This window comes from Cornus florida, unplaced genomic scaffold (assembly GCF_030987335.1).
Source record: "Cornus florida cultivar Cherokee Brave unplaced genomic scaffold, ASM3098733v1 CherokeeBrave_3.0.0_Hap2_Chr04, whole genome shotgun sequence".
NCBI lineage: Eukaryota > Viridiplantae > Streptophyta > Magnoliopsida > Cornales > Cornaceae > Cornus > Cornus florida.
In genome coordinates, this window is record NW_026775574.1 from 81,661,009 (window position 1) to 81,677,825 (window position 16,817).

At 37.0% G+C, this 16,817-nt stretch overlaps 1 protein-coding gene across 2 annotated transcripts; it reads left to right on the forward strand.

The window, feature by feature from the left end:
* The first annotated feature begins 227 nt into the window (after window positions 1–227).
* Window positions 228–3,954, forward strand: LOC132303659 (receptor-like serine/threonine-protein kinase SD1-8). 2 transcript variants are annotated; one of them, XM_059801007.1, is made up of 7 exons: window positions 233–1,709; window positions 1,803–1,913; window positions 2,089–2,312; window positions 2,522–2,732; window positions 2,817–3,054; window positions 3,166–3,313; window positions 3,433–3,954. In XM_059801007.1, the coding sequence occupies exons 1-7, from the start codon at window positions 362–364 to the stop codon at window positions 3,742–3,744; spliced, it is 2,592 nt and encodes an 863-aa protein (XP_059656990.1). In that variant the 5' UTR covers window positions 233–361; the 3' UTR covers window positions 3,745–3,954. The 2 variants fall into 2 exon arrangements, with proteins under 2 accessions (XP_059656991.1, XP_059656990.1); XM_059801008.1 differs by lacking the exon at window positions 3,166–3,313 and having other exon boundaries at window positions 228–1,709; window positions 3,433–3,657.
* The last annotated feature ends 12,863 nt before the right edge of the window (window positions 3,955–16,817 follow it).

Consider the following 16,817-nt stretch of genomic DNA (forward strand, 5'->3'; position numbering starts at 1 on the left):
GAGAAAAGTAGCAAGGACAAATTCTTCTTATTGGGTAGAATTCGGATCATATGAGTCATGAGACACCAGGACATAAGTCTTTTTCAACTAAGCCCTAGTAACGTAGTTCAATATATATTACATAATACTTGTTTAAAATGACTCGCATAAGAGATAATACACGTTAAGTAAAAAAAAAAATTACGGATACTCAATTTGAGCTTAAGGGTTGACTTGTTGAATAATTGGCAGAGACTTCGAACATGAGAAGTAAATGTATGGACGCGTCTGTGATCTGTACGTGTAGACCTTGAACTTGAGGAACATTTTTTGCAAAGATATCTATTTGGAGGTCTCTTCTCCTTCTCATTCTTCTTTCAAGATGTGGCAACTAATGAGGGCCAGTGGCACTATAACAACTCCTGTTTCTCTCTGTGTTCTGCTTCTGCTCCTGTTACACAACTCGTGTTTCTCTATTGGAGGTGGTGATACTCTTTCAATGAACCAGTCTCTATTAGTAAGCCAGACTATAGTGTCCCAAGGTAGCATTTTTGAACTCGGTTTCTTCAAAAAAGGTACTCCTCCTAAACTCTACCTTGGCATATGGTACAAAAAATTTGATGACATCATAGTTTGGGTAGCTAACAGAGAACAGACATTGTCTGAACAGTCTTCTTTACAACTCGAGTTCTCTAGTGATGGTAACTTAGTCATGTTCACCAATTTTTCAAGGAAACCAATTTGGTCAACAAATTTTGTGTCACCTCTACGAAATTCCACTGAAGCAGTGCTTCAAGATAATGGAAATTTTGTAGTTAGAGACGCTTCAAATCCATCTACAATATATTGGCAGAGTTATGATCACCCCACAGATACATTGCTGCCTGGTGCAAAGCTTGGCATCGATAAACATACTGGCAAAACTCAGGTCCTAACTTCGTGGAAAAATTCAGAAGATCCTGCTCCTGGTAGGTTTTCATACGGGATAGATCCAATCGAAAGAAATCAATTTGTTCTAGAGTGGAACAAGTCCAAAAGATATTGGAGCACCGGAGCTTGGAATGGTCATAGTTTTAGCTCTCTTCCCAGATCGGAGATCTATATGTTCTTCAAATACACTTTCATATCAAATGAAAACAAAAGCTACACTACATATTCTACTGTGAATTCTACTTCTTTTTTAATGAGATGTGTGATGGATACGTCGGGAAAATTGAGGATTCTAACATCATGGGTCGTTCACAGATGGGATTGGGAAACTTTTTGGGAGCAACCCCTCCAAACAAAAGTTTATGCTTTTTGCGGGACATTTGGCATCTCCAGAGAGAATTTGACCTCCAGAGAGAATCAGACCTCTTATTGTGAATGTTTGCCAGGTTTTGAGCCATTCTCAGTTGAAGACACGAAGCTAAACGATTGGTCAGATGGTTGTGTGAGAAAGACCCCACTGGAGTGCCAAAATGGTACCAATGGGGTGACTGATGGATTCTTAAAAATTCCAAACACAGCATTTCCAGAAAATTCGAAAGTGCTTCCTGATAGAAGCCTTGAACGGTGTAGATCAGCTTGCAAGCAAAATTGTTCTTGCACAGCTTATGCTCGTGTTAGTAATGGTTGTTTAGTGTGGGAAGGGGCTTTACTGAATCTACAACAACTCTTAGATGGAAGCAGCAGTACTAAACAAGATCTCTATCTGAAACTAGCTGCTTCTGAGCTTCCGAAAGCTGGAGGTATGTGGCTGCAATTTGCCATAAATGCCTTCCTGCAAATTACATATTTTGTTTTCAATTATTATTAACCATACTCTATTATAACCGTCTCAGGTGCCAGGAAGAACTTGAAGGTGATCCTAACAGTGCTGGTTTCGCTAGCAGTACTACTTATTTCTGGTGGCTTCATATGCTGTTTAATCAGGAGGAAGCTCAAACTAATGGGTATAAGATGTGTTTAAATTAATTAGGAAATGAAAACATAACCTCATTAAAAAGCTACATTTAAGCAAACATACATTAGAATTACCACAAATTGTCAATTTTAGGAACTTAATATCTTTCAAAAAAGCGTGATTTCCAAATAATTGACAATGGCTTCTTGTTCTGTGATAAACAGGGAAGGAAGATTCAAGTGAGGACTTGTTATTATTTGATTTTAATTCTGGTGCTAGTGCTAGTGCTAATGCAGATGCCAAGACAAACGCTGGGAATAATCTAAGGAGAAGCGGGAAGAAGGAAGTTGAGTTGCCAATGTTTAGCTTTGCGAGTGTCTCTGCTGCAACAGGTAACTTCTCCGCAGAAAATAAGCTCGGAGAAGGAGGATATGGACCTGTTTACAAGGTAAATGTTTAAGAAATAAACTGAAGCGCTTTACTTTAGCACAAATGATAATTTTGGAATCCTCCAAATTATTTGTTGAAAACTATTCATTTAACAACTTGATTTGGCCTCCCTGTCAACTTGGTGATAAGATGGCTTCCTCATCTGCACTTACACATGTTTCTTCATTCCCCCTCCTCCTCCTCCTCCTCCTCCTCTTCCTTAAACAGGGTAATTTACTAAGGGGGCAAGAAATAGCAGTGAAAAGGCTTTCCGGAAGATCTAGACAAGGGCTCCAAGAGTTCAAAAATGAGACAGTATTGATAGCAAAACTCCAACATCGGAATCTTGTTAAACTTTTGGGTTGCTGCATTGAGCAAGATGAAAACATATTAATCTACGAATATATGCCTAACAAAAGTTTGGATTTCTTTCTATTTGGTTAGTGTTCTCCCATATTTAATATTTGTTTAAACTTATATATATATATTCAATTTATGTTTATTAATGTGTAACTCAAGACAGATCCAAACAAACAAGGGATGTTGGATTGGAGTACACGGATTCACATCATTGAAGGAATTGCTCAAGGACTTCTTTACCTACATCAATATTCAAGGCTTCGTATAATTCATAGAGATCTGAAGGCCAGTAACATTCTGTTGGATAGCGAAATGAACCCCAAAATATCAGATTTTGGCATGGCAAGAATATTTGGTGGTAATGAATCACAAGCAAACACAAACCGTATTGTTGGAACTTTGTAAGTACAAGAAAAATTCTTTGCTAACACATGCACAACTTAGATACGATATCTTAAAGAAAGATCTCCTACGAGTTACTCAAACTGGTTCTATTGTATGTTAAAATTTAGTGGGTACATGTCTCCTGAATATGCAATGGAGGGCCTTTTCTCAATAAAATCTGATGTGTTTAGCTTTGGAGTATTATTGCTTGAGATTGTGAGTGGCAAGAAGAACACTAGTTTTTATCACAATGACTCTCTTCACCTCCTTGGATACGTAAGCAGCTAACATACATTTCCTTTGCTTTTTATTCAAACTTCTTCTATCTAGAAAAAATGATGATTTAAGATTAAATTGTACATGATACTTATAAATTATATAATTGAATGTTTCAGGCGTGGGAGTTGTGGAGTGCTGATAGAGGGATGGAGTTGGTGGATCCAATATTGGGTAAAAATCCTTCTTCTACTACTACATTGTTGAGATGCATTAACATAGGGCTTCTGTGTGTCCAAGGAAATGCAAATGATCGACCTACCATGTCTGATGTTGTCTCAATGCTTAGTAATGAATATGCACCTCTACCAACACCTAAGGAACTTGCATTTTCTATCGGCCAATGTGTGATGAATACAAATCCGTCACTTAGCAATGCTGAAAACAATTCAGTGAATACTATAACACTTTCAGTGATTGAAGCCAGATAACAATTTCATATTCCAAGACATTTTGTTTCAAACTAAAAACTATCTCTTTGATTGTACTCAAAGATTTGATATACTTTATCTGCTCTGTCATTGTATTCAAAAGTCTCAGAAGCATCTCTAGGACTTTCTTGCTATTTGAAACTGAAAAGTTTACTTGTTTTAACTTGGGGAATGTTGAGATTTGTATGCACTGGCATAGTGAATTCCTAATTGGATTAAAGTGACATATGTTCCTAACATATCTGAAATATTTATGCTTTATACAATTGGTGAATTCAATATATTATGTTTCGATCCATTATGGAATTGATAGTGTCCACTTGATTAAAAGAGATATTTATATGTATGTAAAATTTTTAGTAATCATAAATAGTTCATAGTCGGTAATTATGGATAAACTCTTAATTAACTATGACATAAACCGGATCCACGTTAAGTTGAAATATATTGCGAGAGACATTTTATGCAATTGCTCCCTATCACTGTCATTGTATTTGATTCTTAAGTAAGAGAAAAGTATAGACTCTTTTATTAATTACTAATTACTTTAATTTGTTCGGCGGATACTTCAGAATTCAAAGACAGGCACTTTGGGTAATTATGTAATTAATAGTTAGAGGGTTATATTTTCAATATTAACATCATTACTACTTGTATTTATTTTGTATTGATTATGGTTGATCACAAAGTAAATTCGAAGGTCTTCATGTGTTTTAGACAAAATGATTTTCTATATATTTATTTATTTAAATTATTATTGTTGTCAAACAAATTTTTATTGTGATCAAGTCGGAAATAATCGAAGGTACCAAAATAAATATATTAATTTAATAGTCGGATTGATGGCTTTATTTATCTGATAACTAACTATATATAGAGGGGTCAAAATGCAATATTGACTTAGAGGTTATTTATTATTTAATTGGAGTTCAATTAATTTCTTTTAGTGGAGTAGAAATTGATTTATGAATTAATTAAATTGGGTCCGGCCATGGTATAATGGACCGGGCCAATTATTAATTCACTGTAACCAAGAAAATAGCAAGCCCAAGGGATTCTCACCCATAGCCCAAGTTGATATTGAAGGCCCATTAGATTTGAGATATCACGTGAATTTTAGAGATTGAGAAAAATATTGTCTTCAATTTTTATTTTTATTTTGCCTATATATACATGGGTCCATGTATATTTTAGATTACACCTTTGTGCATTAATTTTTTGGAAGATAAAAAAATATTTTCTCTCTCTAAGATTTTAAGGTTAGTATTCTAATCTAATGGAGGCTCCCACAAGCTTAGCTCTCCAAGGTCATTCATAAAGGTTTATAGGTGATTCCTAAAGGCAAGATCACTACCAAGAAGATGGCTGAATAAGGAAGAGGCGTATAGCTGAGAGATCTACAATAAGAGAGAACATTCACTTTAGATGAAAGATTTAAGGTTTACTCAAACTTGATGTAAGTTTTCTATCTTTAATTGAATGGATCATTATCTTCTTTATGCAAAAAACTTGTCTCTACACATGAATCAATATCTTTATTTGAAAATCCCTCTAAAAGTTTTTAAAACTTCTGTTTCCCCAACAATGGTATCAGAGTTAGATTTGATTCATGTCTAGAGATCACATTTTTATTTTTTTTTAAGAAAATCATCATTCATGGATCCAAATTTATACATGCATATGTATATATTAATATATGATGATGATATATGTATATTTGTGATTGGATGATGATGATGCATACTTGGGCCATGGATAAAGCTTATAGATTAATTAAATGTAATTTTATCTTTAGACGAATGTAATTAAGGCTTTGATTTAGCCATTTGAAAGTTCAATAATGTAATTTATATTTTTCCGTTGTATTTCAAATGTAAAATTAATTTAGAGCCATGTTGTATCAACCCGAACCCGAGGGTCCGAATCACTAACCAGGTCTTTACCCGAACCCGAGGTTAACAAAAGACGTTACCATTCTTTCCTATGGAAATACATAATATACGTGTCATCCCAAGGTTTATAAATAATAATAATAATAATAATATGAGATCATAGCTACAAAATAGGTCAAACAGTCCACTAACCCATCAAAACCTGTAGAGGAATATCGTCCACCACTCCCTTTCCCAAACCTAAAAAATGTTTAAATAATGAAGTGAGCATAAGCTCAGTAGGAGGTGTCTAAGATACACCTCTTATGACCCCGTGAATCCACATATAGAATAGAAATTAAGAGAACGGGATCATACTATAAAGGAATACAATCCATAACCACAACGTCAAATATAATCACAATTGTCATCAAAGTCACAAGTATACCATGTATGACAATGAAATGCAATGCCATGCCCATGTCGCTCCCCTTATCCGAAATATCTCCATTTCAACTTCCAAACCGTTAATGTAATCCAACCCAAGGCACCTCGAAGACGTCATGAAAGGAGGATTGACTAACTATCCACGACCACAAGGCACCTCTAAGGTGTCGCATCCGGCCTAGTTAACTCAACCACACTCCCTTCTAGACTACACTAACACCACGGACCACTAGGCGCCTCCTAGGCATCCGGTTTTTGCAAACACATTTCTATTTTTTTTTTTCCCAAAAACAATTTCATTTGTTTTCTGTAACACTTTTCCCTTTCTCTTTTATTCCCAATGGATGCATAAATGGTTCATACTTCTAAGCACAATTCAACAATAAAATTCTACATGCTCTTCTACATCATCATCATTTTATTATTATTATTTTTTATAGGAAATTCAAAACAATTATTTCATAACTACAACATCAATTTCCATAACAATTGAGAATTCACAAGTCACACAATATACCAAAATTAAGCATGCTTTTTCACAATAATGTAAATAGCCATGTATATAACCCAATTAGCATGTAAAACACATTTGTCATTTTGCGCACATACAACCACATAGCAATGGACAAGATAATTAAAATTAAGCATGCTTATGGTCAAATTAAAAAGAAAAATTCACAAAAATCTAAGAAGTCATGGATTAGAACACTCCTACCTCAATTTTGTAGAAAACCCTTAAATGGGTCAAAATTTTCAGAATTCCTAGGATGTACCAAAACTAAAATTGCTTGCACCCACTTGAAGATCTCGCCAAGCTCTTTGATTTGCCGCAAACAGCACCCAAAAATTTTCACCGGTTGAAGATTAATCAAGAGTTGAAGCTTTGAATGAAAAAGAAAATAAAAATGAAAATAAAGAGAGGAAATGATAGAATTGCCGGGAGAGAGAGAGTTAAAGAGAAAAAGGTAAGGCCAAAATGCCTCTTAACCACAAATGAATAAAATGGTGGGTCCCCGCCATTTTTTTTTCCATTTAATACATATATATATATATATAAGTCATAATACTACATTCTCCCCAACTTTAAAAGATTTCGTCTCCGAAATCTACCTTCCTTAAAGAAGGAGGCCCACAGCCACACACATTTTCGAGAAACACCTCATCAAACTGTAAGACTAGGAACTCAACAACCTTATTGCCTTTAACCCGGCGCCAATAGGTAATCACACACTACTGCCAGAAGGACCCAATGCTCACCACCCTATGAGGGTACTCACCACTCACAACATTATACATAAAACCCGCTGGATTCAACACTCGACTTAAACCAACACTGGTCCCCTCTACACCGCTACACAAGGTTTCAAAGCTCGAAAGAAGAATGGTCACAAGACCCCTGAACATGACAACATCCTAACTCAACTCATCCTTTAAAGGATACACAAAATCCCAGACAAGGAACCTTATCCATCTCACAATCAAGCTCAAACTCAAATCTACATATCACTATCAAACCAATACTCGTCATCTAACACACATCTACACCATCTCATAATCTTACCAACGACTAATACCCCCACTATACGACAATCATTACACCTATAACCTCAAGATTGCTAAACAATGAATCCCCAACGGCTGCATAGACATTAGTCACCAAAATAGTATAGCGCACTATCCCATACTCAGGACACAATCCTCAAAACAAATCCTTGATAATCAAGTGGTCGCACCACAAACCTTTATCGAATACTTGATTCCACCTAACACACCTCATCACCCGACACAGACATCATTCCTGTCCTCAGGTCCAACCTCAAACATACTCTTACACAGTCCACAAGACAACCATGAGATCCACTCACTATCAATCCATCATCCTACGTAACCTCAACAACTATACAGTCATATACCTGCTCTAAAAATCCCAATCATATTTTAATCAAACAACCATAAAAAAATAAAATTAAAAAAAAAAAGCAATACGGCACCAAATACCACAGTCATCAACTAGCATAAAAGATCTCTAATCTCCTCTTAACACCCATACCAGGTAAACAACTCCATAGCATTACTCGATTCAATTCTTACCTCGTCAAAACACACAATGTAACTATTTCATGCCTGAAATCTCAAAACCAAAGTCAATCATTCCTATTATTCCTCAATAGAATCACACATTCACTTTCTCTAATCACAAAATTCTAAGACAACATCGACACTTGTCCTCAAGGCACTACTCGAATCAAATGCCTATAAAAACTTCTGAGTACATGACTCACATCATATCACCTAATCGTCCTCAAACTGCTGTTCAATACACATTCCCTAGCCATCTCTGCTAGTACCAAACACCGAAAACATAATTCGTATTCGACAACTCGTGCCTCACATTCCACCGATCAAGACCACTCGCAAAACAAATGCTACTAAAAACCAATGACTTTATCTCCCTCCGTGGGAGTGAGTCAACCAAACTAACCAAACCTTTACCAATGAACTCTAACAACGTAACAACCACATACAGGTTCGTCCACCCACGAACGCGTATAACTCGTAAACGCAGAACAAGACTTATGACAAATGACGTCCTTGCCAGGAGTAGAGCAAATGGAAATGGTAACGACCCCGCTCTCACTAAAGACTGACCACTCATACCTAAATCCACCCGACACCCTATCACACGCTACTCACCAATCGTCCAACCATGGATACCCAATCTCACCTAAGACAAAATGAACTCCCTACACACAAGAAGAAGAACCAACTGGAAACACACATAGGACTATGACCTCAATTCCAGGTGACCTCACCACTAACGGACCGTCACGCTCTATCAACACAGAAATCTTACATACTATACACCGCGATACCCGTACTAATCAAAACCAATCGGGTAAGAGCACCGACGTTCATGGCACACTAAAACTAGAAACAATCACAGCCCTTCGGACACCACGTCCCGTTCTACCTAGAATCAGTCACTCCCAACCAATAACCTCTATGCCATAAAATGACACTTTACCATCCACTCCCTCTCTACCTTTCTAGGTGACACTCCCTCAAACGCCATGCTCACTAGACCCGTGACCTCAGTCACAACAATCCACTGAATCCTCAAAAGAAAAAGGTGCCTATCAGGCAACACCGCTCTCGCTAGTTCTAAAAACTAAGCCATCCACAATCGCCTCAACTGGTGCACAATCTTATCACCTACCTGACAACATACAATAACACTCACAATTCTAATCTATCCTCAGATCATACCTAAAACCATTATGCTCATCAATGATAAACATCACACCATAATGTCTCTACTACCATTCATTTGAAACAATGGTTCAAACCTATCATCCTACTAGACCATCAAGCCACAACTAAGCGATTCTTCTTCAAACATCTTTAATGTAACACCATCAAAACAAGAAATAACCATTCCTCTCGATACTCCCCCCGCAACAACCATTATTTACCACTAGGAAAGAACCTTTATACGGCAATGCCATGCTGACAAATCCTCAAAATAAAATGGGCACAATCTCAGAATGCTCAACATCCAACAATCTCCTCAAAACCACCAACTATGCAATCAATCATTAATACTTAGCCAACTACTTAAACCACTCTTTCTAAAGGGATCTACATGCCTAAACAAGAAAACTTAATACCCTAAGTTCAACACCATTACCTCCCCTCTTTACCGTTCCTCATAACACCCTTTGCCCCAACAAAGGTCAAATGGGGCTAACAACTAAACCCACAAAATCAACTTCGTCCCAATCATTCTAATCATCAGTCTACCTTTTTGAATCCTCAAATACCAAGCAGTTAAGCACAAGCTCCTAATACCTCAGACATAACATAAAATCCAACTCCAGTCCACAGTTTTCAAATCCTAGAACACAGTCTATTTGGTAACACCGTACCTACCATCAATCACTTCATCCGTAAATGACCGAGCACTTCAATGACCTCATACAACCTACCTTATAGTGCAATCCTACTCTACACAACTAAAACTAATCACCATACACTACCTCAAGACTCTCTCGACAACCGTGACAACCTATAACCCCACTCATCCACCGAACCATATAATCAACTCACTGAGAGTTAATTACTCGTAACACGCTCCTACAACTATCCAAAATGAGAATCACTCATTGATAACCCAATCTCCAAAGCAGGCTCTTACAAGACATAAAATGCTCCACACCCTACAATCGGTCTTATAGCACCCCAGGCCTACAAAATCTAACAAGTATCCACGACAGTCAGAACCAACACGCCTCCTCAGACAGTACCAGAAGATACGTATCTACATCCCATAGACTACATTCGTGACTCAAACAACTTCTGTCACACCTACCACGACCGGTTCGAAAAGAACCTCCGTACCAAACTGTGACCCAAATCACAAACACTAACCTTCTAAGGTCATACCTTTCTCCCTCGAAACCCTCACTCACACACCTGACCTCCACGGTCACAGGAACCCATCCACCGATGCATGAAACTCACATACTCTGCAGACACCATGCTATAAAATATAAACCCGTTCTAAAGTCGTGCTTTAAGTACCGCACAAAATGCATCAAGAAAATCAAAATAACTACACACTAAATGACTCAATCCACGAGCTAGAAGCCCGCGCCATTCGTTCGATAAGAACCATCACCCAAAAACCCTGGAGCAACCGAGCTCCTCACCTACTCAGGTCAAAAGTCACACAACCATCTCTGTTTCATCCAGTACTCTGCCGTTCTAACAACTATGCCAATGTTTAACCGCATATACACATAATTACATTAAGTTATATATATATATATATATACACACACACAAAATGACTGTAACCCACAGTACCATATGAAACAAGTTTGCACATACCGTGCTTACCATTTGCCGTATTATTACTAAAATGAAACTGCACATACCATGCCTACCACTTGCCGTCACCACATTCCTCATACTTGTCATCTTATCACAATTAACATGCTTTCAAATAACATGTACACTTCATTTATATATACTGGAATTTAAACATATAAGCACTTAGCAAATAGGTATGTCTGTCAAACATTAAACATTAAAATAGGAAACAATGAAGCATGCTTCTTAAACAGTTAAACACCTTAACACATAAACACGTAAACATGCAATTCAACTTCCACACAACCCTAGATAGGCCTCTGCCCATCATCCTAATGGTTTTCAAACCATCGCTCTGATACTATTTTTGTAACAACCCGAACCCGAGGGTTTGAATCGCTAATCGGGTCCTAACCCGAACCCAAGGTTAACAAAAGACATTACCATTCTTTCTTATGGCAATACATATTATACGTGTCATCCCAGGGTTTATAAATAATAATAATAATAATAATAATATGAGATCATAACTACAAAATAGGTCAAACAGTCCACTAACCCATCAAAACCTGTATAGAAACGTCGTCCGCCACTTCCTTTCCCAAACCTAAAAAATGTTAAAATAATGGGGTGAGCATAAGCTCAGTAGGAGGTGTCTAAGACACACCTCTTATAACCCCATGAATCCACGTATAGAATAAAAATTAAGAGAACGGGATCATACTATACCAGGGATACAATCCATAACCACAATGTCAAATATAACCACAATTGTCATCAAAGTCACAAGTATACCATGTATGAAAATGAAATGCAATGCCATGCCCATGTCGCTCCCCTTATCTGAAACATCTCCATTTCAACTTCCAAACTGTTAGTGTAATCCAACCCAAGGCACCTTTAAGGCGTCGCATTCGGCCTAGTTAATTCAACCATACTCCCTTCTAGACTACACTAACACTGATGTATCTAATTTTACCACTCGCAATAGGACGATTCCATGTAGAATAGTGCTATAGAAAGAGATGTCGAACCCACAGGGAAAAGAGATTTATATTCAATATTTAATTTAGTCCTATTGATTTACAGGTAATTGGTTGGAAAGTTTGCTTGGTTGTTACGATTAAAAACAAACTAAATTAAACTGAAATATTAAACTAAGTAATTAGAGAGAGAAATCTTAGGGCTTTGACTTCACCACAATCATCATACTATGGTCAATTGAATTAACTCTAGGAATTTAACCAATTATATTTTCAAATGAATTGAATTCAATAACATTCGTTCAATTCGGATTTTAAAGAAAGATATTTTACAAAATTCAGTTAACTATAATTTATCTGCGGTTAGCGAGGACTATCCACTTACCTACTCTAACTACTTTGTAAACAATCCACCTTTCCTAAGCATTGTAATGACCTGGTCTTTTTCCTCCTTTTCCATTTTCGGCGATTTTCTTTTTTCGTCTTTTTCCTATTTTGTCTTTTCCTTATTTCGTCTTTTTCCTTTTTTTCGTTTTTCCTTGCATAACCTCACTTATTGTGTTCGGATTTGATTCTGGTTTCGCATGCATTCATGATATCTGATTTCCATGACATTGGTATTTTTACTTTTGTAGAAAAACATGTTAGTTGCTTACTTTTCTTGTAAAGGGCATGAATGCATACTTTAGTGTAATTATTTATAACTTTTGGGGTTCTAGTGTAATTATGTAGAATAATTATTCTTCGTCTTGGGGACCTTTTTGCAATTTATTTTGGAAGATATTTTGAAAAAGGACCATTTTGTAATTTTTGGAAAGTGTGACAAGTGTCACACTCTCATGGAACCATTTGTTGGCATTTGGGTGAAGAGACTTGGCACCATGACTTCTTGACATTTAGAGGGTGGAGATTCACCCACATGTTGGCCTAAGATTGGTGCACATGTAACCATTGATTTGTGACAAGTGTAGGCTTAGGATTTAAGCCTAGGATGGAGCATTGGATTAGTGACAAGTGTAGGATCAAGATTTAGTCTTGTATTGTGTGTGAGAGAGAGGTAGCGCAAGAGCACATAGTGAGGGGAGGATTTCTAGCCCTTCCACTCACCATTTTAAACTTTACCTTTTCATTTCATTATCTCTCATGAACCCTAGCCAATCCACCATTGAAGGAAAGCTTAGTTCATAGCTTATCACTTCAATTTAGCTCACTTCCATTCACCTTAAAGTGAAAACCTTGGGAGAGAAAAGATTCCTCTCACTCTCCTCTTCAATAACCCTAAGCTTGTTTCCATTTTGTGCTTGGTAGCTTGGATTATAGAGATTCAATTCTTTATTGAGGTAGGGGTGATAGTATGTTTATATTTCAAGTGTTTTATAATCCTTAGGATTTAATATATATTGTATACATGTTTTTAATATGATAGTCTTACATATTATAAGAAACCCTCACATCTTGACTTAGGGTTTATTGATTTAAGCATGTATGATATGTGTAAACCATTTGTAGAAGGATTATATAATTTAGTGATATACCAAATTCTAGTAATTTCACACGTGTTATGATATGGAACTCTTGTAGAATTATGAATGTTATATGCAAATTCTATTGACTTGAATTGCTATATTTGTTGTGATAATAATTCTATGTTCTTGTGAATTACAAATTGTGATTAAATTAGAAGCTTATTGCTAAAATGTTGATGATTAGTATATAAAGCTTATTGTTGAGGCATGACTTGAATTGATAAGTTAGTGGTATTGTATTATGCATAATATCATGAAAAGTACTTGTCATTTAACATGCCATTCTAGACTTGGAACCCTAAGACATGGTTTATGTGGTTTTAAAAATACTTGTGCATGGAAGGTGGTTTATATGCCTTAAATTAATATATATAAGTTTTGAATTTGATATATATATATATATATATATATATATATATATATATATATATATATATTGGATTCTTTTGCGACATTGTTATAAGTGACATGGGTAAAGTTTGGTTTTAGTGCGAGAGGTATGAGTTTTTTCCAATTGAGATAGTGCGCACTATGGTGGTCTTCTCAGCGGGTTAATGCCCGGAATAACCGTATTGATCTTGGTTAAGTCCGAGACGTGATGTCCAAGTCTTCCATAAATTGATTTCGCATTAAATTCCAAGTTGACAACCAATGCTTAATTGTAACTTGAAATTCTTGTCATTGGCGAATTGATGTTGTTAAGTACATTGATGTTATTATGTGTTGTAAAGAGTCATTTAAGTTAGCTTAAGATGATCCCTTAGAACACCTTGAACATAGACGTTAAGTGGAATGATTCCTTGTATTCGTCTATATTGATCTTGCAATGATATTGAAACTTTAGGGTATACATATATGCTTCTTCCTCCGAGTAACTTGATTACTCACCCTAGTGGTTTGGGCTGTTTTTCAGGTAAAGAGACTATGTTCTTGGATGCTCATCATCCTTAGAAGCTTTTGAGCTAAATGAAACATTTTTGTATATTGACATGCAAGTGTTTACCATGCCTTTTTTTTTGTTATCATATTTTAAATGACATGGGTGTATGGTACTTTTGGAGCTTTAGTAGCTTTCTTGATATGTAATGAGACTCAAATATTTGCTTTTGACATTATAAACATGTATGTAAAGAGGCCAAGGGCCAAACATATCTGCTTTTGTATCTACACTCTTTTGGTATCAACCTTTGCATCAAAAATGTATTTGAACTAATTTTGGAGGTTTGACGTATGAAGATCTTGTAAATAATGTGTATGAGGCCACGGGCCATTGTTTTATATTTATGTACTTATATCAAAGTTGTTGACATGTTCACATACTCAGTTTTCATTGAAAAATCAGTTTTGCACATTTATTTTTAAACCAAAACATCATGGGATTCAAAGTATAGGTTGAACCTTAGCAGCTTGGACTCATAATAGATTTTTCAGCAGGTTTTTGAGGTGTTTCAATGGCAAATGGAATTTCCAATGAACAGTAAACATCACATTCCAGTAGCCTTTTCTACTGTTTAGGACCATTTCGGTTGACCGATGGCTCATTTCGGTCGACCGAAACAAGCAAGAACTTTTCTTCATGTTTTCAGCTCTCAGCATCTTCATTTCGGTCGTCTAAAACTTCATTTCGGTTGACCAAAATAGCTAGAACCTGAGCATTGCTTCTGTTGAGTTTCAGCATTGATCATCCGACTTCAAAGGGTCATAACTTCTTTGTTTCAAATCCAAGTGGGGTGATTCTTGAGCCTAAACTCAAAGATTTTGAGTCAGCTTTCCAATGATACCAATCCCATTCTCAGATTCCAAACACAGTGGGAGCTATTCATGTTTTAGTGAAGTAGTGTCAGTTTTCACTTCAACCGAGATAGGGCATTATGTGGGATTCTTAGCCAATGCTCATGGAACCTCTTAGAATGTTTCAAAATGATTAGATTAGGTTGTACTCACCTTGTTGACTAGTTTGGAGTCAAGTTTCTCCTTTGAATTGTGAATTGACCTTTTTGCCCCTTGGATGATGAATTTTGTCCCTTTTGACCATTGTTTCCGTTTTTGTTCTCTTTAAGCCTTGTGAACTCATGAAGGGTCACATTTCTATTGTAGGAGTGATTCTTACCTCTTTAGACATTGGTTTACCTTTTGCTTCCGCATTTCGGATCCGTTATAGGATCAATTTTCGGTTCATCACTGACGCACCGGATTGAAAAACTTGGGCCGTCACAAGTGGTATCAGAGCTCCTAGGTTTGAATACCTTAGGACAACGGGTTTTGGGTGCATTTCATGCTTTTGTTGATGTACTTTGATGTGTTCACATGCTTTTGATAACATGTTTTGTCTTTATAACATGTTTAATAGTATGACATGTCTTTAGGCTTACATGTTTGTATGTTTAAAAGCACCTTTGTTTGACATGTATGCTTACTTGCTTAAGTGCTTAACTATTTACACAACTTTCTTTGATTGCTTTAGCATGACTGTATGTGCATACCATGTCTTGCTTCATGTTTCGTGCATTCATAGTGTGAGTTGCACTCGGTTATAATAACATGTGTTATTATTGACCTATTTCCTTATGTACATTTAGCATCATGGTTGTCATACGTGGAAAGTCTTCACGTCAAGGCGTTAAGGAACAGGTGGCTGACACAGAGTTCACGAGGGGTCCGGGGAGGCCCAGGATTCCAGTTCGTGGAGTGGGTGCTAATCCGCCACCGGCACCGACTTATGAGGAGTGAGTGGCTCAGGGAATCACTCAGGGAATTGCTGAATCCCTACAGGAAATAATACTCAGGCAGGTGGCAGGGATACAGATTCCAGCACCGGCACCAGCACCAGCACCAATAGTCAATGAGGCACTAGAGTACTTTATGCGACTACAGAGGGTCAAGATTGATCCATTTGCGGGGAGTTCAGATCCGCTAGTCTCGGAAGCTTGGTTGGACCTTATGGTTCATAAGTTAGACAGTATGGCAGTACCCACGGACAGGTTGAGGATTTCCTTGATTGCTTCTTTGTTTGTGAGGGATGCAGATATTTGGTGGAGGTCTATGACCAATGTTCACAATGTTGAGTTGATGACTTGGAACGAGTTCAGGGATTTGTTCTTTGAGCGCTTCTTTCCTAAGGCTATGAGACGGGAGATGAGAACATAGGGCACCATGAGTGTCATTGAGTATGAGACACGATTTACTTCTCTCTCTCGTTATGTCAAGGATATGGTAGCAACAGACGAGGCCAGGGCAATGAAGTTTCAGGATGGGCTACATCTTGACATCAGGCCATGGGTCTCAATTCTAGATTTAAAAACCTACAGGGAAGTGGTCCAGAGGGCTATGCTAGTTGGGGCAGAGGAACGGGATCAGTTACGGATCAGGGGTTC

Bases quoted from the DNA above. Each gene is read 5' to 3' on its own strand.
- LOC132303659 (XM_059801007.1), top strand. From the start codon at position 362: ATGTGGCAACTAATGAGGGCCAGTGGCACTATAACAACTCCTGTTTCT. The intron at 3,055-3,165 runs GTAAGTACAAGA...GTTAAAATTTAG, and splicing joins AACCGTATTGTTGGAACTTT to TGGGTACATGTCTCCTGAAT. The intron at 3,314-3,432 runs GTAAGCAGCTAA...TGAATGTTTCAG, and splicing joins CTCTTCACCTCCTTGGATAC to GCGTGGGAGTTGTGGAGTGC.